This window comes from Nipponia nippon, unplaced genomic scaffold (genome assembly GCF_047370975.1).
Source record: "Nipponia nippon isolate SJK-2023a ecotype South Korea unplaced genomic scaffold, ASM4737097v1 scaffold_23, whole genome shotgun sequence".
In the NCBI taxonomy this organism is placed as follows: domain Eukaryota; kingdom Metazoa; phylum Chordata; class Aves; order Pelecaniformes; family Threskiornithidae; genus Nipponia; species Nipponia nippon.
The window spans coordinates 2,020,120-2,043,854 of record NW_028262340.1 but is presented as its reverse complement, the minus strand read 5'-3'; the positions used below and the strand labels follow the sequence as shown (position 1 = coordinate 2,043,854).

General features: G+C 58.5%; 1 protein-coding gene across 3 annotated transcripts in view; it reads right to left on the bottom strand.

Moving 5' to 3' along the window:
• Nucleotides 1–6,036: 6,036 nt before the first annotated feature.
• NKAIN1 (sodium/potassium transporting ATPase interacting 1) overlaps nucleotides 6,037–23,735 on the bottom strand; it is a 40,471-nt gene continuing 22,772 nt past the window's right edge. For all 3 annotated transcript variants that reach the window (XM_087760870.1, XM_087760872.1, XM_087760871.1), the window contains 6 exons: nucleotides 18,077–18,214; nucleotides 17,795–17,875; nucleotides 14,927–15,124; nucleotides 14,054–14,114; nucleotides 11,014–11,095; nucleotides 6,037–7,863 (listed from right to left, as the gene is read on the bottom strand). In XM_087760870.1, the coding sequence (XP_087616996.1) occupies nucleotides 7,854–7,863; nucleotides 11,014–11,095; nucleotides 14,054–14,114; nucleotides 14,927–15,124; nucleotides 17,795–17,875; nucleotides 18,077–18,214 (570 nt within the window). In that variant the 3' untranslated portion in view covers nucleotides 6,037–7,853. The remainder of the gene's footprint in view (nucleotides 7,864–11,013; nucleotides 11,096–14,053; nucleotides 14,115–14,926; nucleotides 15,125–17,794; nucleotides 17,876–18,076; nucleotides 18,215–23,735) is intronic.

Genomic DNA, 23,735 nt, shown 5'->3' with positions numbered 1-23,735 from the left:
ACCAAAAAGAGCATCTTTTTAGGGATGTGGGGCTGGGGATTTCGGGGCCTCACACCTGTACTGTGGCACAGGTCTGCTGGGCAATGTGATGCCAGGAGGAGGGTGACCCTTGGGGATGTCACTGCTTCTTCTACCTGGCAGGGACCACTGGAGAGCCATCCATCCCCACTAAGGAATCAAAGGGGGAAAAATAAGGCCCAGAATATGTTTCTTAATCAATTTACCACCAAAAGCAAGCAGTGAGCTTCCCTCCAAGCACGAAAACATTGTTCCCATTGACCCACCGCATCCTACCGGCCTCGCTCCCGCTCCCGCTCCCATTTCCCTGGAACCAGCCGTATTTAACTCAGCACACCTAGGACGACAGCAGCCGGATCTACAGATCTCCTCGAGCCCCTGAAAAGCGTCTCTATGTCTTTGTTTGAGGTTGTGAAAGCGGCTTTTTTACTCCTTAACATCTGTGACTCGCCGGGGTCCCGCGGCTGCGGGAGGGAGCTGGCGTTTCTGCGCGGGGTAAATTAATCCTTTGTTGCTCCTCAGCCATTTCTTTGCTCGGGTTGGGATGGAAGAAAATCAACTCGTTTTTCTTCCTGCCCTTCCTGTTTACGGCGACACAGGGTTTCTTCACATGATAGCGGCAAGAGATGCTTGGACTCTGTAATTACATCTCAGCCGTGGCCAGGCAGGGGACAGTGGCTGTAAGGAGGGACCAGCTTGGCCCAGGGTGTAAGGGGTTCAAAGCAAAGCCCCCCCAAACCCCAGTATGGCTGTGGGTAGTGGTGCAATGCCCACACTCACATGCTTTTTACATTTGGGGTGCCTTGATAGTTTTTGGGGCAGCAAGAGCATCGCTGCTGGGGATGCTGCACCCGCATCCCAGCTTCAGACTGGGTGGGAGCAGGAGGGGGCACATCTCGTATCAGGGACGGCTGGTGCCATTTGGGTGATTATTCATATCGGTTTTATTTTGAAGAATTTCCTCTGCGGCTCTGAAAGTCAGATTATGGCTGTAAAACTGATGGGGGTGATGAACCCTTCGTCTGTGGGGACCTGGGGCAAAGGCACCCGCTCACGTGCCGAGCATCCTCCCCGCTCAGCAAAGGATGCACCGAATGCAAACCGGGAGGCGAAAGGAGTCAGGCTTTCCTGGGGAAGGCAGAAAGGCGGGAGATGGTTTAATATCCATTTCCCAAGAGGAAGAAGGGATTTGAGAATATAACGTGCCCAAATAATGGAGCAGATGCGGTGATGCTCCCCGCTGTTCGCTCTCCCCATCAGTCGTGTTGGGATGTGAGTTGGGTTGGGTTGGGTTATCGACCGCCTTCATCTACTCCGACGGGTCTGCGCCAGCGCCCAGCCGTGCCCGAGGACCCCGGGGTGGGTGCGTGGCACCCAGGTTCAGCTGGTGGCCAGCAGCGGTAACCGCGGTGGCAGGCTGGGTTCCCTGGGAGCCACCCGGCGATGCCGGTACTGCTGGTGGGATGCGGCTCCAGCATGGGAGATGCTGCTTGGGAGGCAGGGAAAAGGAGCTTGTGACACCCCCAAAAAATTCACAGTTTGGTTTTTGGCGGCTGGTCCCGAGCTGGCTTTGCCATTTCCAAATGATCCCGCTTGGACAACGCGGCTGTAAATTTGCAAATAGAAATTTGGAGGGGAATGCCTATGGGAAAAGGGTCGGAAAGGAAATGGAGAGGAGGGAAACGCTGGGAAGTGGCTGGTTGGTTTTCCTCTATATCCTGAATTTTTCCTTTCTGTCTCTGTGTGGCAAGGGGTGGGATGCTGTTGGCTTTGCCTCGGGGGGAGGCACATGGACCATCCTCCGAATTTCCAGCCCCAAACCCAGGAGATTTATTACCTGCGAAGCAAACCTCAGCCCTCCCGCCCTCCTGGGACGTCCCGCTTGCCACAAGCACTGAGCAAACGGCACAAAGCTGCCTCCGAAAAGTGTTTTCCCAGCCCTCAGGTTGGGAAAAGCTTTAAAACCGGCTTTTGCAGGCTGGCGATTTGGTTTAAAAAAGCTCCTCTGCTATAAGACATTAAAATCTGAGTTGTTGTAACTCCTGAACCCCCCCAGTACCGTTTTATCCTTTGTCTATGGATGCGGTTTCACACTTTCCTTTTTACTTATTTATTTACTTTTAAAACTTACTTATTTATTTACTTAATTTATTTACTTATACATAAGTAAGTTAATATATTTGCTTATAATAAATAATTTTTATTACTATAAATAAATAAACAAGTTAATATATTTACTTATAATGAATAAACTATTTTTATTTACCATAAAAAATAAATAAGTTAATATATTTACTTATAAATAAGTAAATAAATAAGTTTTAAAAATAAATAAATGTTATTTAAAACTAACGAACTATTTAAATTTTAAGTATATGACCCCAGGCCGGACCAGCAGAACCCCTCACCTCCCTCGCCCCGGCACTGGCGGAAGGGTTTCTGGAGGAGAGCCGCTTCGGAGCGGTGCTGAGCCCCCTCTGCAGCCCCGCGGTGCTGAGCCCCCTCTGCAGCCCCGTGGTGCTGAGCCCCCTCTGCAGCCCTGTGGTGCGTGGGGTGGCTTCAGCTGCACCCGCGAGCACCCACGTCCCACAGCCCCGCTGGGGATGCCCAGAAATAAGGCACTGCCCCCAGCCAGGATGGTTTTTTTGCTTGCAAAGCCGCTTCCCAAGTATTTTTATTTGTTTTTCTGTGCTGTGGGGCTGTTTTGGAGCCGGGGAGCATCTCCCTCATGGTGGCCACGGCAGGGGGACGGTGGCCCTGGCTTTTGGAGGGGCTGCTAGAAATAACCTCGTCCCCGCACTGAGGCGAGGCCAGGGCTGCAGGGAGCCATCGCCTTGCTCTGACTTAGGGCCAGTTTAGGAACAGCAATAACGTCCCTCCCAGCAAGGCTCCTGGAGCCATCCCCCGCGTTCCCCAGTCCCACCAGTGCCACCTTCCCAGTGTGGGAGGCATCTCACCAGCCGTGCCACGGCAGCACCCACAGAAAAAAACCCCAACACGTGTTCCAGACCCGTTTCTGAATGAATTCCCGTTGCAATCATTATCCAGCCAACACCTGCACGTGACGGGGTTTTATTTCCCTTGCCCGGGTGACGTCTCCCAGCCCCACAACCCCCTTTCACTGCAGCAGCCGCCTCCAAAGGGACCCAACCCCTGCCAGATAAAGGGCAACGAATTTTATGACCACAAACACTGTGCAATAAACTGGAAGGTGCCTCCCAAAATTAAAGATTTTAATTGAAAACCACTTTAAGAACCCTATTTCAGCCTCCAGTTTGGTGCTTACCTCCCCTTACTGGCACCCTCCCAGGTACAGGAGGCAGAACACAGGGCATGGCGAGGCCGAAGGCTGGAAGGCCGTTACCGTCAGAGGGTGTCCCGCCGTGCCTGGGCAGGCTGCCGGCGCTGGGACGGGGCTGGGCAGCAGGAGGCTGTTTTGCAAGAGGCAGATCAATGGGTGTGGGCAGGCAAACAGGTTTCCCCCTTCCTCCCCGGCTGGGGAGGAGGAGTGCGATGGGATGCTCCAGCAGCATGGCTGTGGGCTGCTCCAACAGCACGGCCACGGGATGCTCTGGCAGTGTGGCTGCAGAATTCTCCATCAGCGTGGCCACGGGATGCTCCAGCAGCGTGGCCATGGGATGTTCAAGCGCTGCAGCCATAAGATGCTCCAGCAGCGTGGCTGTGGATGCTCTGGCAGCGTGGCCATGGGATGCTCAAGCACCACAGCTGTGAGATGCTCCGGCAGCACAGCCGTGGATGCTCCGGCAGCACGTCCATGGGATGCTCCAGCAGTGCGGCCATGGGATGTTCAAGCACTGCATCCATGAGATGCTCCAGCACATGGCCATGGATGCTCCAGCAGCGTGTCCATGGGATGCTCTGGCAGCGTGGACGTGGGATGCTCCGGCAGTGCAGCCATGGGATGCTCCAGCATCGTATCCAGGGCATCCTCCAGCAGCGTGGCCGTGGGATGCTCCAGCGGGACCTGCTCCTTCCCTGGTCCATGGCCACACGGTCCGATTGGCCTCACTGTTGTCATAGAAACAGGCCTCCATCCCTGCTCACCCCCCCTAAAAAAAATCCTCCCCCCTTCCTTGGCACCCACAAGGCGTGAGGTAGCTTGTTTGATCAGGCTTCACCCAAACACATCATTACCCACGGCGGCAGTGGGTGCTGTCCCCACCCACCCTGGCACCTGCACCCACACCGGGGGGTCCTTTGGGTCCCTTCCCTGGGGACCCATTCGAGGCCAGGGGCTGCTCGTCTCCCCCCACGCACGGGGAAACCCCTGTGCCCCAGCAGGGGCCACCTTCACCCCTCGCACCCACTGCTTTGAGGCAACACCTGCCTGTCCCCGGGGTGCGGGGACACCCCACTGTCCCCATGGCCAGGACAAACCCTGTGGCTCCTCCATCCCTGGACACCCCCCTAAAATCCATGGATTTTAGGTCTGGAAACCTGCTTTTAGTCTTTTCTATTAAAGACTGGACCCCGGGGATGGGGTCCCGCAGTGGAGCTGAGTTAGCGGAACCGGAGGGTGACCCGGTGACATCTGCTCAGGGCCACCAGCCCTGGTCCAGGGACACCCAGGGCTGCAGGGGACAGCACTGCCACGCTCCAGCCTGTCCCCACGCCAGCTCCGGCTGGGCACAGGAGGACCCTTATGGGGATGAAGGCTCACTTCCCACGGGCACAGAGATTTGGGAACAGGTGGGAACAAGTCAACACAAGCATTGTGTCCCCAAAAAGCCAGTGACAAAACGCCACGGCAAGGAGTCGCCAAGCAGCAGCATCACAGGGAGCTCAGCCCGGGGGAGAATGGGCTGCTCCGGTCCCCAATGTCACCAAAGACACCGTGTTTGCCTCCCCGGCCTTACCACATTTCCATTTTGATTTAAAAAATAAGATTTAATTCATTGTCATTGCCCCCTTCCTTCTCCTGTTGAGCTGGAAAAAGCAGCAAAGGGGAGAAAACCCGAAGGCAGAGGATGGGAGCAGGAGGCGACTGCCTTTCATTTGGAATCAATTAAAACGAGCACAAGTGAAATGGCTTCGGATGCTTTGAATGAAACCCTGTGCGAAGCAAGCATCACCCCGAAGGGTGGCATTGGACTAAATTAAAACTGCTGCTTTGATGATGGAAAATCTGAATATTTGGGGAGAAAAGGAAACTTTTTCCATGGGGCTGCGGCCGCGACCCGGCATCTCCTGCTGGGGAATTCCTACCCTAGCAGGGCTGGAAAGTTTGATTTTGGGAGCTCGACCTGAAAAACACCCCAGAGGGGTTCTTAATATTTCTTTGGGGGTTTATTAATGTTTCTCTTAGGGAAAGGGAGGCTGCAGACCCCGCCGGCTGCCCCATGCCCAGGGATGCCCATCGCACGGCGGGTGGTACCCACACCCGGCCCGGAGGATGCTGCTTGTCTGCATTTCTGCTTTTTTAAAACTTTTTTTTTTCTTGTTATTTTACTACCAGGGAGGAAATTACCTGTGTGGGCAGGGAGGGAGGAGGCAGAGCCTCAGCCGGGCATCACCAAACCAAAGCGCTGGGTTGTAAGGCAGCACAAAGCTGGGGGATGCAGAGCCCGCGGGAGCGAGCTGGCAGCATTAAAGAGGGGGGAAAAAAAAGGCAAAATAAAAACCCCACCGCTTTTTAATTGCTTCAACTGCACAAGGGAAATGCCCCAAAACCAGAACAGCCATCGGATGAAACTTTCCTTCGACTTTTATAATTACAGAATAGAAAAGAAATCCTTGGTTCACGTTACAAATACAGTCTCATATAAAAACAAGCCAACGGAAAAGGAAAAAAAAAAAAAGGTCACGGAGGGCCGGTGCCTGGCTCCTGCCGAGCTCAGGAGGGAGGGAAGCTCTTTCGAATGAGTTTTAAATGACGGCAAGCTTTTCCTTCTGCTTCCTGCTGGGTTTGAGAAGGGCTTTGAGCAGGCGAGCGTCTGCCCATCCCATCCCATCCCATCCCATCCCATCCCATCCCATCCCATCCTGCCGTGGGTCAGCAAGAGCATCCTTGGTCCTGGAGAGGCAAATAAACCCCGAAGATGCTGCTGTCCCTGGGGCTGGGCAGTGCTTGGGGATGTGTTTTGGGGGACGGGGGGGATCCATTGCTTGAAAAACATTATTTTCCTTGGAAAAAAGAGGGGAAAAGGCAGAAAAATTATTGCCTGTAAAGTTCGCAGCTTGGCTGGAGGTGGTGGAGGGGCTGGCGGGGGGCTGGAGCCCGTCCCCTGCCCAGGGTTTGGGCTCGGGCAGCTTCGGTCGTTGGCACTTCACGGCTGCTTGTTGGGAAGGACAAAAAAAATCACTCCAAGGTGCAAAAAAAATCCCCAAATAACCCCAGGACTGGAGGAAGAACTCCTGGGAAGGAAAATTGATGCGATACCGCTGCTCCCAGATGCCAAGGGTGGGCTTGGGGCCAGATCCAGGGATCCAGGAGAAACCACATCCCACCTCCGGGAAAAAAAAGGAGAACAAGGAGGTCGGGGGGAGCCGGGATGCTTTGTGAAACTACTTTTTTCCTTCCAGCTTCAGCCAAGGCTTTTAATTCCCAGCTCATCTTCATCTTGCAAAGCGATCGCTGCCCAACGCACCTTGCCCATCACCCCAAAATAATCATTCCCCACGCGCCGACGTCGCCCCTCTTCTGCCGCCGAACCTGCTGGGGGGGTTTGCCACCGAGACCCCCGACGGACGGAGGGGCTGGGGGGGCGGAGAGGCCCCGAGCTGCCCCCTCGCAGCCCCGGGCGAGGGGCTGGGGGCAGCGGGGCAGCCCTGGCCGGGCAGGGCGTTGCTGAAGGCACGATGTTGGCCTTGGGGGGGACCCGGCGCAGGCTCGCCGGGGGGGTCGTGCTCAGCCAGAGTCTACTCAGGCACTTTAAATTAAAAAAAATAATAATAATAATTAAAAAAAACCAACCCAAAACATTCATTAAATTCATTAAAACAGCCGGAAAGAGGCTGTGTTGAAAGCAGCGTCAGTATTGCCAAATTTGAGCAAGATCCCCCCGCAATGCGGCAGGGACGGGGGGGCTTGTGGGGGGATTTTGGGGTGCTCTGCCCCCCATCCCCAGGTCTAGGGGGGGTTGAGGCAAGACGCTGATGGCCGGATCCAGCTCCTCAGGGCGAGGGGAACATCCCGGTCTGAGCCCCTTCGACGCTGTTTCATCCAACCAGGGGGGCTGGAAAATTCCTTTTGGGAGCAAAAAGCCCATTTTTGGGGCCAGCCCAACTCCCAAACCCGGCGTTTTCGTGAAGTCGTCCCAGCCCCGCGGAGGACGAAGCTGCCATGCGTGCCCCGCTGTCCCCAAAGCGGTGTTCATCCCATCCCCATCCCAGTTTGCTCCAAACCGTCTGTTTTTCACCCCAATCCCATTCTGGGCCCCTCCCCTGCCCGGCACGCCGGGAAGGGCCCTGCTGCTCCAAGGAAAAACCAGGCTGGGAGAAAGAGAAGAAAACAGTGTCCGGCGAGCGATGCCACCTCCCCGCGTGTCCCCGTGTCCCCATCCTGGGGAGGGTGTGGGAGCCCGGGGGGGTGGCACAGCTTGGGGGGGTCCCCCTGTATCCAGTCCCCCCCGATCCTGCTGTGGGTGGGTGGTTTGGGCTCAGAGGCAGCCAGGGTGGGATGGATGTGCAGCTCCCGGCTCCGTTTTCAGGGGTCTTGTGGGGTGTGGGGAGGCAGGAGGGGACCAGGTGGCTCGGCGTTGTCTCCCCACCTCGCCAGGGCTTGTGTCATCAGGTGTGGGACAGTTCGCTCTAGGGGGGACCTGTCGCCTTGGGCTCCCACGCCGGGCTGGGGCCGGATCCAGGGCAGGAGGAGGTTACCCGGATCTGGGGAGAGAAGGGGAGAGGAGGTGTTAGGGGTGAGACCGGGGTTCGGGGAGTCATCCCCGCCACGCATCCCCATGTCCCACCGAGTGAGGGGACAAGGAGGCATGGCCACGGGCAGCCACCGACTGCCCATCCCGGGGGACAGGGACCTGCTGGGGTGACCTGGGGTGGCTCTGGCATGGCCATCACCCACATTTCACCCCCCAAAATGTAACAGAGCAACTGGGGCCAGGCTGGGAAGCCCCAATGGGTTGATGTCCCCTTCCACGGTGACATGGGGACTGCCATCGAGGCTGCCCCGCTCACCTGTCCCTGGCTGCTTGCAGGCACTGAGGGGACACAGAGGGGACACAAAGGGGACATGGAGGTGCCCAGGACCCCTGACTGCAATGGGGCACTCACTGCCCGTCCCCCCGGGGTCTTGGGGATGCTGCACACACCTGCAGGCCGGCTGCTCCCTGTGCGCGTGTGCTGGCATGTGCAGGTGTGTGCTGGTGTGTGCAGGCGTGTGCAGGCACGTGAGTGTCTCTGCACAGGAGCGTGTGCGCCGGCAGGTCTGTGTGTGTGCACACGTGTGCACGCATGGGCATTGCTGTGCCTGCTCATGTGTACACACGCACGTTTAAAATGTGTGGGGAGGCCGGACCCTCGCCCAGCCCCGCAGCCCCGGCCACACCAGGCGCTCGCACAGCCGCACTGCGCACAACCGCAGCACGGGGCAAGCACGCAGCCCCGCACACCTGAAAGGGAAAAAACCCCCGTCCCCACCCCAGACAGCACAGGGGGACCCCCTGCAGACCCCCCTGCACACCCCTGTCACAACTGCCCAGGTCTCAGCTCCCAGCTCCCAGCCTGTGTTTCCCCCCTTCCCCACGTGCTACAGGAGGGATTTCGGAGGTGAGAGCCCCCGTCCTGGGTGGGGGACATGACACGGGTGGGGACCCGCTGCCACCCTGGCCGGGCAGGAGGGACCCAAGGGGACGAGGAGCGGGTGCTGGCATGGCACATCCTCCTCCTTCCGCTGGGTGGAAACCCTCCCCCGCGCCCGCCGTTAATCCAATTATAGCTAATTGCTAACTGCAGAATAAGCTTTAATTTCTCAGGCTAGGACGGCAGCCCCACGTCCCTCCTGCCCGACTGTCCCCTGGGGATGCAAGTGGCCGGATCTGCTCCACCGAGCCGGGACGGCACCTTGTACATCCCTCAGGGGTGACGGGTGGCAGCGAGGCCCCCCCACGCTCCCCCCGGGATGGGGTTACCACTGTCCCAGCACCCCCTTGGGTCCCCACGGGTGCCACAGTGCCACCATGGCGGGACCTGGCGTCTCCCGCCTCGGGAACAGGGGGCACCCCCCCAGCACTGGCTTTTTTGGAGTCCATGAGCCCGACCCGCCACTGCTGGCAGGGCGATGAAAGTGCCTTGATATAAATTATAGCTGCATTAATTAGGTGGTGGGTTATTAATGAGCTGCCGGGGTAGGAGGGAGGGGGCTGCGGGCAGCGGGGAGCTGGCAGCGCGGTGGCAGGGTCCCAGTTGTGACCCCTCCCGGGCTCTGCCTGCAGAAAGGCCACAAGGATGTGGGTGGCCCATGAGCTTGATTAATTAGGAAGCAATCTAATTACAAGGAGCGCTGCCCAAGCCAGCCCTGCAGGCAGGGCGAGGGCTGGCAGCTCCCAACACGCTGCCCGCAAAGGGCTTTGGGGCTTGCCCACGGGGTTGTTGCAGGCAGGGAGCAAGGCCAGGGGCTGGATCCGTGCCGGGGAGCCAGGCAGCACCGTCCCCAACATCACCTTGGGACGGGATGCTCCGGTACCCCGGTGGGCATGCCACCCCAAATCCCCGCATCACCCCAAAACAGGTCCTGGGCAGCCGGGGGAGGCCCGGAACGGGGCTGGGTTTGGCAGAGGATACAGGGCTTGGGTTAAACATCTCCCAGAAAGGGAGGAGAGGGATTGCCCCAGCACCTCTGCACCCTGCTGAGGTCTCCCCATCTTCGTATCTCAGCGCTGAGTTTCTCTGCCATCAGCTTCTGGGCCCTCTGTATATCTAAAACTGATATTCCTCCCACCTAAAATTGATATTCCTGCCAATATTCCCAAATGCTGCAGCTCTCCGCACTCATCCTGCAGCCGCTGGGGAACGCTGGACCCGCGGCAGCCCCCCGTGCCCCCCATGCCCCCAGAGGCTGCAGGCAGGAGAGGGTCAGGCAGGGTTCCCCCCTGGTCCCTGCCTTCCCTGCTGCCCGTTTTTGGCACGGTGGCTTTGCGCCATCCCACCAAGGCAGGTCTGAAGGGGTTCCCTGGGGGACACCATCCATGGGACATGTCCCATCCGTGGGACAATGCTCCCCTGGGCCCCCCCGGGGGTGGGCACCCAGCTGGGGGAGGGCAGGACACCCACATCAATCCCCACGTCGTGGGTGCTGGCATCACTCCCACCCCAGGGTGACACCGTGGTGAAATGCCAGTGCCACCCTCCATGTCCCCATCCTGGGAAGCTCCCATCCCACCACGCTCTGCTCACACCTGGAGGGCTGGGGGGCTCCCAGGGAAGGACCAGCTCAATGCCCGGGAGCACAGCACCCATGGGTGCTCACCTGCACCCATGCACTGGGGCGGGTACACAGGCCCAAATGTCCAGGGAGGGCCAAGCAATATCACAAATGCATTTGTTCCACCACAGCCCCCTCCTTGCATCTCTAATTGCGTGGCGTGCCCTTGAATTTGCATAGAAGGCTCAAATATAATTAATTTTTGGCACCTGGCAAAGCCCACACGAGGCTAATCCCTTTAGATTTTGCAGCCTTATCTCATTTGAGCGTTTATCTAGTTAAGCTTAATGGGTAAGGGAGAGGAAAAAAAAAAGTCAGCTACGCTATCTGCAGAGCTGCCACTCCCCCTGGGCAGCCCTGGCGTGTCAAGGCTCAGCAGCCAAAAAGCTGCAAAAAAGCAAAATAAGGGCACGGTCCCTCCTAAAACTGCCCAGCCCCAACCCCACCGCAGCCTCTGGGCTTTATATTGAGGCTGAGCGGACTCACAGACACAAATCTTTTGGGTTATGACGGTGCGATGAGGCACCTTGGAGGGGCTCCTGCATCCCTGAGCATCCCTGAGCCCCCCAGGGCTTTCCCCGCCCCCGGCGCAGACTCACGTGTAGAGCGGCTGTAGCTGTAGGTGCGACGTCTTCTGTGGCGCCTGGTAGCCGTAGGAGTCAAACCCACCGATGAAGTCGACTGGGGAGAGGGGGGAGAGCAGCGAGGTGAGCTGGGGAGGGCAGCGGGGCGATTTCCCTGCCTCCCCCTGCCCAGACGGCATGCGTGGGTCACGCAGCATCCCGGGTTGCAGCAGCATCTTGGGGAACTGCAGCGTCCCACGTTGCCACAGCATCCTGGTTTGCAGCAGAATCCCGGAGAAGTGCAGCATCCCGGGTCAGCACAGCAACCCAGGGAAGTGCAGCATCCCGAGTCGCAGCAGCATCCCAGGGAAGTGCAGCATCCCAGTATGCAGTAGCATCCTGCGTCACCACAGCATCCCCGTTGCCACAGCATCCTGGGGACATGCAGCATCCCAGGTCACCACAGCATCCCAGGTCCCAGCAGCATCCCAGGAAAGAGCAGCATCTTGGGAAAAAGCAGCACCCCAGGGAAGTGCAGCATCCTAGCTTGCTGCAACGTTCTGGGATGCCACCGCATCCTGGGTCATCGCAGCATCCCAGGTCGCCACCGCATCCTGGGGAAGTGCAGCATCCCAGGTCACCACAGCATCCCGGATTGCTGCAACATCCCAGGTCGCAGCAGCATCCCAGGGACATGCACCATCCCAGGTCACAGCAGCATCCCAGGGACACGCAGCACCCCGGGTCACAGCAGCAGCCCGGATTGCTGCAACATCCCGGGTCACTGCAGCATCCCAGGAAAGTGCTGGCAAGGAACAGAGGAAAGGAGCTGGACTGACGTGCAGAGATCCCTCAGGCTCTCTTCTCCTCACCACACAGCCCTTGCGCTGCAGGCTGGACAAAGTGGGTAAAATTACCCTCTCATTGTCTCCAGAGTGGGCATTTAAGGAGAATTAGGGGGGAATTACATCTCGTTTAAAGCGTGTCATTTCGGGGAATTGCAGACACCAATATATCAGTTTTCACGGCTGCCATTCCCAGCCGGGTGGTTCATCCAGACCCCACCACCCGCCCGCCGAGCCCCCGGGCGCTTGCCGCAGGGATGGTGGGCAGACCCCAGCCCTTGGCCCTGGCTCCATGCAGTGGGAGCGATGGGTGGCTGGGGGTACCCCAGCTTCTCCCACGATCATCCTACGCACCCCAGACCTGAACCCTCCCACGGACACAGCCGGCGGCTGCTCAGCCAGCCCAGGAACGGGCACCACGCGCAGCCAGGCCGCGGTATCCACGCCGTCACGGGAGCCGTCGCACGACCGTCTCCCCAAAACAAATATATTAATCCCCAAGGAGCCGTGATCCAGGTGGATTCACACACAGGTGTCCAGGAAACAGCAGTGAGCCTGAGGGGGGAGACCAGTTCTCCCAGCATATTTATCTTCTCAACTTAATATTCAGCCAGCTCTCAATTTTAACGCCATCCATCCATTTCCAAATCTAATAAGATATTCCATTAAAAAAGATGCATTTGAATCTTGGGCTCCAGCAGCATTAATATTAAAAGTGTATTGAATGCGGGAGTTTGTTTGAATGCAAACACGCTTCAAAGCCGGCGGCGGTAGATAAACCCTTTTGCCAGCTCCCCCGGTACAGAAACAAGTTATTACCACAGGCAGTGTCCAATTTCACACGAAGATTTTCCTTTTCCGCTACACCGGTTCCCGGCAGCGGGGGAAAATCAAGAGGATGCTGAACCCCGGCATCTCCTGGGCTGGGCTGGGCCTGTTTGTAGGTCCACGGCCCCGGCAGGGATGCTGATCCCGACGCTGCGGGGAAGGAGCCCGATGCCGAGCGCATCTGGGTGGCTTTTGCCGCGCCGGCGGTTGCGGCACATCCCGGCCTGCGGTCGGCTGCCGGGAGCTGCCAGCTGGTGCGAATTAATTAATGGCAGATGAGCATTTAATGCGGTTGAATGGCTACAGCCTTAACCACCTGGTTAACTGGGGCTGGGGTGTTCGGTGCTTCCGGAGGGGTTTTTGCAGGGATTGTTGTCAGATTGGAAAGCACGATATAGATTGTATAAAAATTAGCCCATAACTTTGCTTAAATTGCTGGTTTTCCCCCTGCTTTGGGGTGAAAAACCTCGAGGCGGGGAGGAGGCCTCTGCCACCCCGCTCTCCATGGGGATGCTGGCCGGGGGGACATAATATTTCCCATTTCATCGTCCCCAAGCCCCAGGCAGCTGTCGAAAGGGCGAGGCAGGGGATGGCTGGCACCGGGAGACGTGAGCAGGGAGGCCGGCTCTCCTCCAGCCCCCACGGGGACGGATCTGCACCAGGAGGAGCAGATCCGTGAATTTATCGGGGCTTGGAGGTGGCTTTTTACAGCAAGGGCGATTCTCCCCACTGCTACGCTGGACCAGGGACCTGGGGGAGATGCTCCATCCCGGAGGAGATGCTCTGTCCTGGAGGAGATGCTCTGTCCCGGAGGAGATGCTCTGAATTCGGGTCAGCGGGGAGCAGTGAGAGCGATGCCGGCCCCAAATCCACCCCTGAGCGGCCGCACATGGGGATGAGCATCCCAACATCAGCGGGAGCTGGACCCAGTGCCGCAATGCTGGCGTGGGGACCGGGGACCAGGGACCACCTCAGCCTCTCCGTGGGCTGCTGTGGGGACGAAGCCCGACGCCGTGTGTTGGATGAAACCGGTCCCGTTCCTGCACCCGAAGGTTGTGAGCACTGCAGTCCCATGGGAGATGTGGCAGCTCAGGGCTCGGTGTCCCCGTCCCCCTCCTCTCCCAACCCTGGCCAGGGTGCAGCACCCTCCCCGAGGCTGGCAGGGGCAACCGCTGGCAGCACGGGGTGGCACATCACACCCCACCACATCTGCCTTGTCAGGGATGGAAAAATGGGGCAAAAAACCCAACTAAAGGGATCCCTTTGCCCACCTGCGACCCAGGCCTTGCTCCCCCATCCCTGGCCGGGAGCTGCTGCCCCGGCAAGGCGCTGGCCGGCGTTAGCCGAGGCCATTTTGCAGCGCTGCGGCTCTCCCCCCTTTGACTGATAGCAAAAGCACTTACAGCTGTCTTCTTCCTCCAGGAACACTTTGCTGACGTAGCAGGCGTAGACGAAGCCAAAGAGCTGCGAAACGAAAGCGGGCAGAGAGAAGTCGGTTTTCGGGGTGACGGGCACCGTGACCGGCAGGGTGTCGGTGGGGGGACGGAGCTGGGTGCTGCAAGGTGGGTGCCTGGGAGCATCCTGGGGGGACCCTGGGAAGTATCAGGGCTGCCGCGGTGCTGGAGCCCATGTTTGGTGGGTCCGGGTGCTGGTTTGGGATGCAGCAAGGCCGGATTGTTTCAGCTGCACTGGGGGAACAAGGGTGGTGGCTCCTGGGGGGACAGGCTGGCACCACGCGGGGATGGCAGTGCAGAGGGTGCTGAGCCCCAAGTAGCTCTGCGTGCCCCTTTGGCGGGTGCGTGGCAGCTGCTCTGGACCCCAGTCCCCTTTAAATCTTTATTTTCTTGCAGCCCTCAAGGCTCTCCAGGAGCTTTCCATCCAGCTATGTCCCCTTCCCACCTCCCCACGGGGTGAGACAGCCACTGGGAAGGGGGGACCCTCCCTTTCCAGCGAGCGCCACATCCCACCGGCTCACACTCTGGCAACGCGTCCAGGTGCGTTACACCACGAGCCCTCCGATCCCCGCAGCATCCAGCCCACAGCCTGCCAGGTTTTGGGGTGGGCAGCACCCCCGGGGTGCTGGCCTGGCCTCCGTCTGCTCCTCTCTTCCCACCCCTGAGCCGATGCCACACTTGATGCTATAAAATGGATGCGCGATGGTGGGACATCTCCAGCTGGACCACGGTGGCTCTGCCCAGCCCGGTCCCTGCCATCGTCCTTCCTCTCTTGCTTCACAATTCGGGATGAGGAGGAAAAGTGCCGGCAGCTGCCCTTACCGCCAGGAATATCTGCGTGGCGCTGCTCACTACCTCGATGTACTGGTAGTCGAGCAGGCAGCCGCTGACGGTGATGACGTGATGATCCTCGGGCGCCAGGTTGGAGTTCATCACCGGCGTCACCAGGCAGCCTGGCCCGTTCTCCATCCACCACGAGCGATGCAGTGAGGTATTGAAGGTCATGATGAAGTCTCGGTCCTGCGGGAGGGGAGCAGAGGAGGAGGCACAGACCGTGGAGCCAAGGCTCTTTGCAGAGAGGCTGGACAGAAAATGGGCTTTTTCAACCCAAGGATGCTCCACAAGACCCAGACCGCGTTAACGCAGTGCGGCCCATGAACCCCCGCATCTCCCGAACTCGCAGCCAGCGTCCCCGGGGTTTGTGGCTTCCTCCCACGCTGGTGTCATGGACCATTTGGTCAAGCGGCACCCAGGTGTGCCATGATGACCAGGTGACGTCACGGATGTCACTGAGCGGTCACCAGCGTGCCGGCTTGGCCTTCAGGCAGGGAAGCAGCCGCATGCGATGCTGCTGGCCGCATCCAGCCATCCAAAAGATGGGACTATGGGATCACCCCATCAGCGTGCTCCAGGGATGCAGAGCAGAGAGGGTTTTGGGGTGCCATCCCCCCATCCCCATGGAGCCTTGTGGGGGCCCTGCTCACCCACGTCCCCTCCTCGTAAGCACAGTACCAGGCTTTGGGGCTCTCCCTGTTTCATCTCCAGCAGCTTTCAGGAGCAAGGCATGGCTGCGGGCTGTCACCGGGGCCAGATAAGACGCAGGGTCAATCCCCCAGCCCCTGCCTGTGCCCTCCCCACAGCAGGCTCGGGCAAGGCTAAGCTCCTGGGCGCGATGCCAGGAGGCACCGTGGCACGGTCGATGCCAATGCTCCTGCCTGTGGATCCGGCAGGGAGACGGGGACTGCGCAGGTTGGGATGCAGCCCCGGCACAGGGCTCCTGCAGGCAGCAGCGGCACGGCTGGGTGGGCACCCACCCCACGGAGGGTCCTCCTGGCACGGCTGGGTGGGCACCCACCCCACAGAGGGTCCTCCTGGCACGGCTGGGTGGGCACCCACCCCACAGAGGGTCCTCCTGGTACGGCTGGGTGAGCACCCACCCCACGGAGGGTCCTCCTGGCACGGCTGGGTGAGCACCCACCCCACGGAGGGTCCTCCTGGCACGGCTGGGTGGGCACCCACCCCACAGAGGGTCCTCCTGGCACGGCTGGGTGGGCACCCACCCCACAGAGGGTCCTCCTGGTACGGCTGGGTGAGCACCCACCCCACGGAGGGTCCTCCTGGCACGGCTGGGTGAGCACCCACCCCACGGAGGGTCCTCCTGGCACGGCTGGGTGGGCACCCACCCCACGGAGGGTCCTCTTGGCACGGCTGGGTGAGCACCCACCCCATGGTGGGGTCCCCCCAGCATGACTGGGCAACACCCATCACACAGTGGGGCCCTCCTGGCACGGCTGGGTGAGCACCCACCCCACGCAGGGTCCTCCCAGCCCCTCTCCACACCGCCAGCCCTTGGGTCTGCAGCAGGCTGGGAAACCCGCTGAGCATTCCTTGTGGGAAATCACCGATCTGGGATTAAAAGATTTTTGTGGGTGGGGGCGGAAAAAATAGAAAGAAAGTGGGTTTCAGTTTCTAAACCCAAAGGATGTGGGTTTCTGTGCTGGGAAGCACAGAGGGGGTGTGCTGGCACTGCAGCAGCACTGAGAAATTGGGGATTTCCACCGAAAACACTTGGTGGGAGCGAATTCTCCCCTATTGCATCCTCCGTGCCTGCTGCACATAGCCGGCATTTCAGCTTTTCAGAAGAGCTTCAAATGACCCGCAGCAACCCGGGAAGGTGGTTTTGTCCTTGCGAACCCCGCAAGAAGCCCTTTTGCCCGCTGCGGGCAGCCGCAGAGCGAGCCGGAGCCCATTTCCCCGAGCCGCCTGTGATCCCCCAAGCACAGCGCAGGGAACAGCATCCTCGGAGCTGGGAGCGGGATGCGGGAGCGGGGCACATCCTTGGCACAGGTGCCCCAGCCATGGGCTGAGGAGACACAAACCATCTAGTCATACATCATCACTACATTGGGTTTTGCTCTTTTTTGTGTAAGAAAGAGCTATAAGAGCCCAAGGTGGGGCAGAGAGACACGTGGAGGCAGGGCCCCACTCACATCCTCACCCCCATCGCCACCAGGATGACTTTTCAAAGCCATTAATGATGTCCAGCTGCTCTCTTGCCACTGCTGGGTGCTCTGGGACCAAGCGGCGCTTGCAGAGCCCCAGGAGACCCCGGAAAATTGGGAATCTGCAGCAGGGGGGTCTCCTCCTCCCCACCCCGCTGCCTTGCCCATCCCTGCCTGCACTGCGAGCCGAGACCCTGCCCCAAACCTTCCCGTCATTGCTCGTCCCCAGTCCCTGTGTCCCTTCTCCGCTTTATCTCCTCGCTGGCACATTAGGAAACGGCACCGTCCAATTTCTGCACCCCATAAACCCCGGGAGCGCCGAGGGTCCACCAGTGATTAACGAGCGCCCTGCAATTCCCGACTCATCAGCCTCATTAATTTTGCACTCCCTCTTCAAAGCCTCCTCCCCACTGCCACCTTGGCCTGAACCCTCCGTCCGTCTGTCCCACACGTGCCCGGGTGCTCGGTGCTGCAGCCGGGAGCCCCCAGGGAGGCACCCCCAGCACCCAGGTGGGTGCTTTGCCGCTGGGGTGGGGGCACCCAGAGGCTCTGGGTCCCTTTTGGGGGCAGAGCTGTGGAGCTGGGGAAGGAGGAGGAGGAGGGCAAGGGCAGGAGAGCAGGAAGGATGGAAAGATGGAGGGAAGGCAGACGGGGGGGGAGGAAGAGGAGGCAGGCAGGGGGGCTTTACCTGCGACAGGCGTCCGACCTCCAGGTAGAAGCAGATGATGAAGGCGTTCCAGCCGACCCACAGCACCAGCCACACCGCGTACTGCCGAGAAGAGAGCCGGTCAGGGCACGCCATGCCGAACGGACATCCCCCGGTCCATCCCCCCTCCGTCCCGCTCGCTCGATCCCACTGGATCCACAGGGATTTGGGTTTGGATACAGGAGGGGAATTGGGGCTGAGCCATCCCTGGGGGGGACGATGCTGCACCCAGGTGCGGGGAGTGGCATCCGCAGCGGTACCTACCATCATGAGGTATTTGGATCTGTACTGGATGGTCCCAAAAATACCCAAAATAACGGCCATGATGTGTAAAAAATTAGCCAGGATGGGTGCCCACTGGTAGCCCAGGAAATCAAAGATCTGCCTCTCCAGCGCCGCTACCTGCAGGAGAGCAAAGGAGGGGTTGCGGGTATTAAAGCAGGGCATCGGTCACCACAGCAGCTCCTGGGATGCTAAAGGCAAAGAGCAGCCGCTAATTAATGGGAAATCCCATGGATAATTAATTGGAATAGGCTGAAACGTCTGCGTGATGCATCGGCTGGCGGTGGGCGAATGCATGGCGGCGAGCGAGGGGTTATTAGGAATAACTGGAGCTGAGAAGGGGGAGCAGGGAGATGTCAGCTTGTTGCCCTGCCAGCAGCCTCTGTGCCTCAGTTTCCCCATCACTCAGGTCTCGGGCAATGCTGAAAATCACCCTCCAAGCTGGGTTTATCCCTGAGCTCAGCTTATCCAGGGAAAACCTCCTGCTCAGGTCATGCACGGGGTCCCCCAGTATTTTGCAAGTGATTTTTCTGCCCCTTCTCACCAGCTCATCACCTGCCCTCCCTTATTTAACGCCACTCAGTTTTGATTGCCATTATCTTTTGTAATCCGTAAAGAAGGACGCGATGCAGCTTAATAAATCGCACAGCACGCAAAATCAGAGGTGGTAGCTGGTGCGATCTGCCTGTTACCCCAGCGCTTATTTATGGCTCTATTTGCTACCAGCTCAGGGTCTATTACTCTTAATTACAGGATTAGCTTAAAGAAAAGTGGTAGCAAAGGTGAGGTGGGAGCGCTGGAGCATTTGCCAATGGTTTTAAGTTAAAAAATGGAGATTTGATGAGGCTATGGTTTTATAGGGAACTTTTAGGGAACTTTTAGGGAGCCTTGGGGTGCCTCAGGTGCCGCAGGCCCCAAGGGCGCAGGGACAGGGCTGCAGCGACGTGTCTCCAGCAGCCTTGCAAACCAAAAAACCTCTTTACATTTATCTTTTTGACAGCCCAGCCCTGTCTCGTCGTTCTTTGAGATGCCCCAGATTCACCCGATAAACCCTGCAAGCTCCAGGGCCCTGAGTCCTCCCCGCGGCACCGTGCCTCAGTTTCCCACCACCCCCCCCCAGTGCAACGATTCTCATCCTGGCAGAGAAGTGGGAGTTTATCCTGAAAAGTGCAGGAGAAAATGGGCTTTACACCCCCCGCTCCGTTCACCGGCAGCTCCCCAGTGATCTGGATTTAGGGGAGCTGTGTCCTGGCGCTCCCTGAAGCTCCGACGGGGGTTGTGGCCGCAGGGCTGCCCCAGGGCCCCGCAGCAGCCCTGCCCATCCAGCCCAACTTAATGCGTCCTAATTACAGGGTAGAAAGAAATCAGGTGGCAAAAGTCCTTCCCTAAGCGTTTTGTGAGGATGAGGCATGGCTAATGCATCCGTGTGTGCAACCCAGAGCCGTGCCTCAGTTTCCCCATCCGTAAAGCATCACGCACTCATTGAATTGGCTTAGCAAGGGCTCTAATTAATGCTTATTTTAGCCCAGCTCCATCCTGCCAGTGGGAGCAAAGCCAAAGGCAGAGACAAGGACCGTGATATCCCATCCCCTACCCTACGCCACGGACAGGATCTGCTGGACCCGTGCCGGCAGGACCCTGGCTTCAATTAAAGGCGATGCAAAGCCACGGAGCAGCCGAGCCTGGGCAGCCCCTGGATCTGCAGGGCCGGGACCAAGGCTGTTTGCACTGAGGCTTAATTCACTTCCACGCTATTTAAACTCTCCGAGGAAACAGCCTTTGGAAATACTTACAACTGGGCCGTAAATCTTTTAAATTGAGGAATGTAAATAATAAATGATACAAGGAGAGTGGTGCTCGGGGTTTTATAGCCATCCATCGATCTGGTGGCTGTTGACAGAGCTGCTTAGCAGGAGCTAGATGCGAAGGCTGCAAGTTTTGGGTACTGGTGAGTCTCTGAGTCAAGGGACGGGGTTGGGAAGAGCCTCTGAAAGCATCCCATCGAGCTGGAGCGATGGGCTTACACCCGTGCGGCTCCTTAATTCCAGTCCCTCAAGCCAGGACAGGCTGAAGGAGAAGGAGCTGGGAAAAGCCTGGTTGAACCGAATCCTTCTTCATCCCAAGGAGAGGCAAAATTAGCGGCAAACACCACAGTCTCCCACGGATGAGCGAGGGCTGCTAATTGCACCAAAAAGCTTTGCTGGAGCCACCCTGGCAGGTAAAATGCTGCCTCCTGTGCGCCGTTATTCGAGCTTATTCCCTCCACATGAAAAGAAAATATTTTTTTTCAGCCTCGTCGGATCCTGCTTAAGGTTAAGGAAAATACGGAGACACAGCACAAACGCGGCGAGTCTGCGGCTGCAGCTCCCCCAGCACTCGCCGCCTGCAAAGCGCCAAGGGCATCCCAAGGGCAGCTCAGCAGCCTTACACCCAGTTTCACAAGTGGGGAAACTGAGGCACGGCCACGCTCCAGGGGGAGTGGGTGGCACAGGTTTGGCAATCCTCGCACGGGGCATGGCGGGGCTGAGCAAGCACCGTCCGGCTCAGCCCGATGCTCCTGGCTTGCTCCAAGCGCTTCTCGCCGCTCGCTCGCTGTGGACCCCAGGCTGGTCCAGCACCCAGAGCATCCTCACCTGATCCTTTGGGGGTGAGATGTCCCCCGGCAGCAAACTTCAAGACAGCCTGGCTTTTCATGCAGCCACAGCCAGCTGTTCTCAATGGTGGCCCTAAATGAAGCGAGCGAGCCTGGCCGCAGGGCTCGGCGCTGCCTGCAAGCACGGCAAGGGGCTCTGCAAGCTCTGGGCGCGCTCTCCAAGAAGCCTCCAAGCAACGTGGGGACCGGCAGCATCCAGCCCCCCCCCAAACCAGGTGACCTGTGGAGCTCAGAGCATCGTCCCCAGCCTGTCCTCCTCCTGTCAGGGGTATTTCCCATGCTAATAGCAGCCCCGTTAATGATCCACCCTCATTAACACCCTCCTCTCCCCTCTCAGCTCTTACTGCTGCTCCGCCATCAAAGCCGTGATGCTCCTGGGGTGAGGGGCCAGAACCGCACACCATCCCGCTGCTAATTAAGATAAACCTTGCAGCCGATCAATGCAACAAGTTTTAGGGCTCCCTCTTAATTAAACACTCTCTAGTTTATCGATCGGCCCCAAAAGTTCCCTTTGCAGCAAATCATATCAATTAGTCGGGGGCAGGCGCGCGCCAGAGTCCTGCTAATTGAAACGTGTTCCCTGCAATGATTTTATTTTAATCACGAAATCGAAGCAGGCGAGACGCGGGGCCGGGCTCCATCAGCGCGTGGCCGTCCCCGGGGAGGACCGCGGCAGGAGGGGACGCCTGTGCAGCCCCTTGGGGACAGGGAGCCACCGGGGCTCGGCCCAGGGCCTCTGGGCCCGCAGAACCGGTGAGGCAGAGCTGGAGAAAAATGGGAATTTTTTAGGGGTGCTGGCAGCAAATTCAAGTGGGAAGGAGCTCGCCTGTCCCCAAATCACCCTTTGGTTATGACACCTTCACCTTCCTTGGACCCATCCCGTTACCGGTGCGGTTTTCCCAGTCCTTTTTAATCCCCATGACAAGGACGGGAGAGATGAAAGCCGCTGCGGCTGTGCCAGGAGGATGGCACAGACAGCAGGGAGCACCTTCCCCCACCTCCCATCCCCACCCGATTTGATATTTTGAGGTTGGAAATCCCTCCTGCGACGAAGCTGGGCAGCGTTGGGCCCCGGGAGGAGCATCCCCAACCCACCACCCTGCAGTGCTAAAGCAGAAACCTTTTTGCCCAACAGCTGCCGTTTTTGCTCTCTTGGAATCAGAGAATCACAGGATGGGTTTGGCTGGAGGGACCTTCAGAGATCCATCTCGTCCAATGCCCCTGCCATGGGTAGGGACATCTTCCACTAGGTCAGGTTGCTCAAAACCCCATCCAACCTGACCTTGAACACTTCCAATATAGAATCACAGGACGGTTTGGGTTGGAAGGGACCTTCAAAGATCATCCAATCCACACCCCCCTGCCATGACATCTTTTGAGCATCTTTCAGGTTGCTCAAAGCCCCATCCAACCTGACCTTGAACACTTCCAGGGATGGAGCGTCTACAGGTTCTCTGGGCAACCTGTTCCAGTGCCTCACCACCCTCACCGTACAACATTGCTTCCTTATGTCCAATCTAACCCTACCCTCTTTTGTTGCCCCTTGTCTTGTCACTCCAGGCCCTGGTAAAAAGCCTGTCTCCATCTCTCTTCTAAGCCCCCTTTAAGTATTGAAACTATTGTGTGAGACCACGCCATAAGGTCTCCCCGCAGCCTTCTCTTTTCCAGGCTGAACAACCCCAACTCTCTCAGCCTTTCTCCATAAGAGACATGTTCCAACCCTCAGACCATTTCTGTGGCCTGCTCTGGCCCCGCTCCAACAGCTCCATGTCCTTCCCGTGCTGAGGACCCCCGAGCTGGACGCAGGGCTCCAGGGGGGTCTCCCCAGAGCGGAGCAGAGGGGCAGAATCCCCCCCCTCGCCCTGCTGCCCACGCTGCGGGGGATGCAGCCCAGGAGACACTTGGCTTTCTGGGCTGCAAGCGCACATTGCCAGCTCGTGGCCAACTTTTCATCCACAAGTACCCCAAAGTCCTTCTTGGCAGGGCTGTTCTCAATCCCATTCTTCCCCCAGTCTGTACTGGTACTGGGGATTGCCTTGTCCCAGGTGCAGGACCTTGCACTTGGCCTGGTTGATCTTCAGCCCACTCCTCCAGCCTGTCCAGGTCCCTCTGGATGGCATCCCCTCCCTCCAGCCCATCCGCTGCCCCACTCAGCTTGGTGTCATCTGCAGACTTGCTGAGGGTGGACTCGATCCCACCATCTATGTCACTGATGAAGACATTAAATAGTACTGGTCCCAGTATGGACCTTTAAGGGACACCACTCATTACCCGTCTCCACCTGGACACTGAGCCATTGACTGCAACTCTTTGGATGCTCCCATCCAGCAAATTCCTTATCCTTCTAATGGTCCCATCAAAGTCACATCTTTCCAGTTTAGAGACACGGATGTTGGAGGGGGAACCTTGTATTGCATCCCACCCTCTATTTCTGAGATAAAACCAACCCTGCCCCGCGTGGTGACACGGCAGGGGACAGGCTGCCTGTGGGGACCAAGACCTCCCTCTGCCTCGCGAGATGGACACCACGTCCACAGGGCGGCTGTGAGCTCTCCGTGCCACCTGGGGCCATCTCTCGTCCCACTGTCCCCACTGGGGACAGGCTGGAGCCACCACGGCCCCCCCAGCCCATGACCCTGCCTGGGATTTACGGATGCTGAAGGAAGCAGGATTCAGCAGCAGGTCCTCCATCATATCTGTCACACCTGATGGCTCTCAGAGACATCTCCAAAACTCACTTAATTACCACCAAAACTGAAGGGACATGAGGACACGGTCACCTGTGAACACAAGTGACCCCAGGGTACATGTGTCCGGTTGCTCAGCACTCCTGGCAATCGCAGGGACGATTTATCCGTGTCCTTCCCTGCAGTGCCCAGGGGAGGTGACGCTCGTGTCACTGGGGCGCAGGGCAAGGACGCTGGCCCGGCTGCGGCCCCTGGTCCCCCCGGGCTCCGCGGGGGAGGCGGCGCTGCCCCCCACCCCACG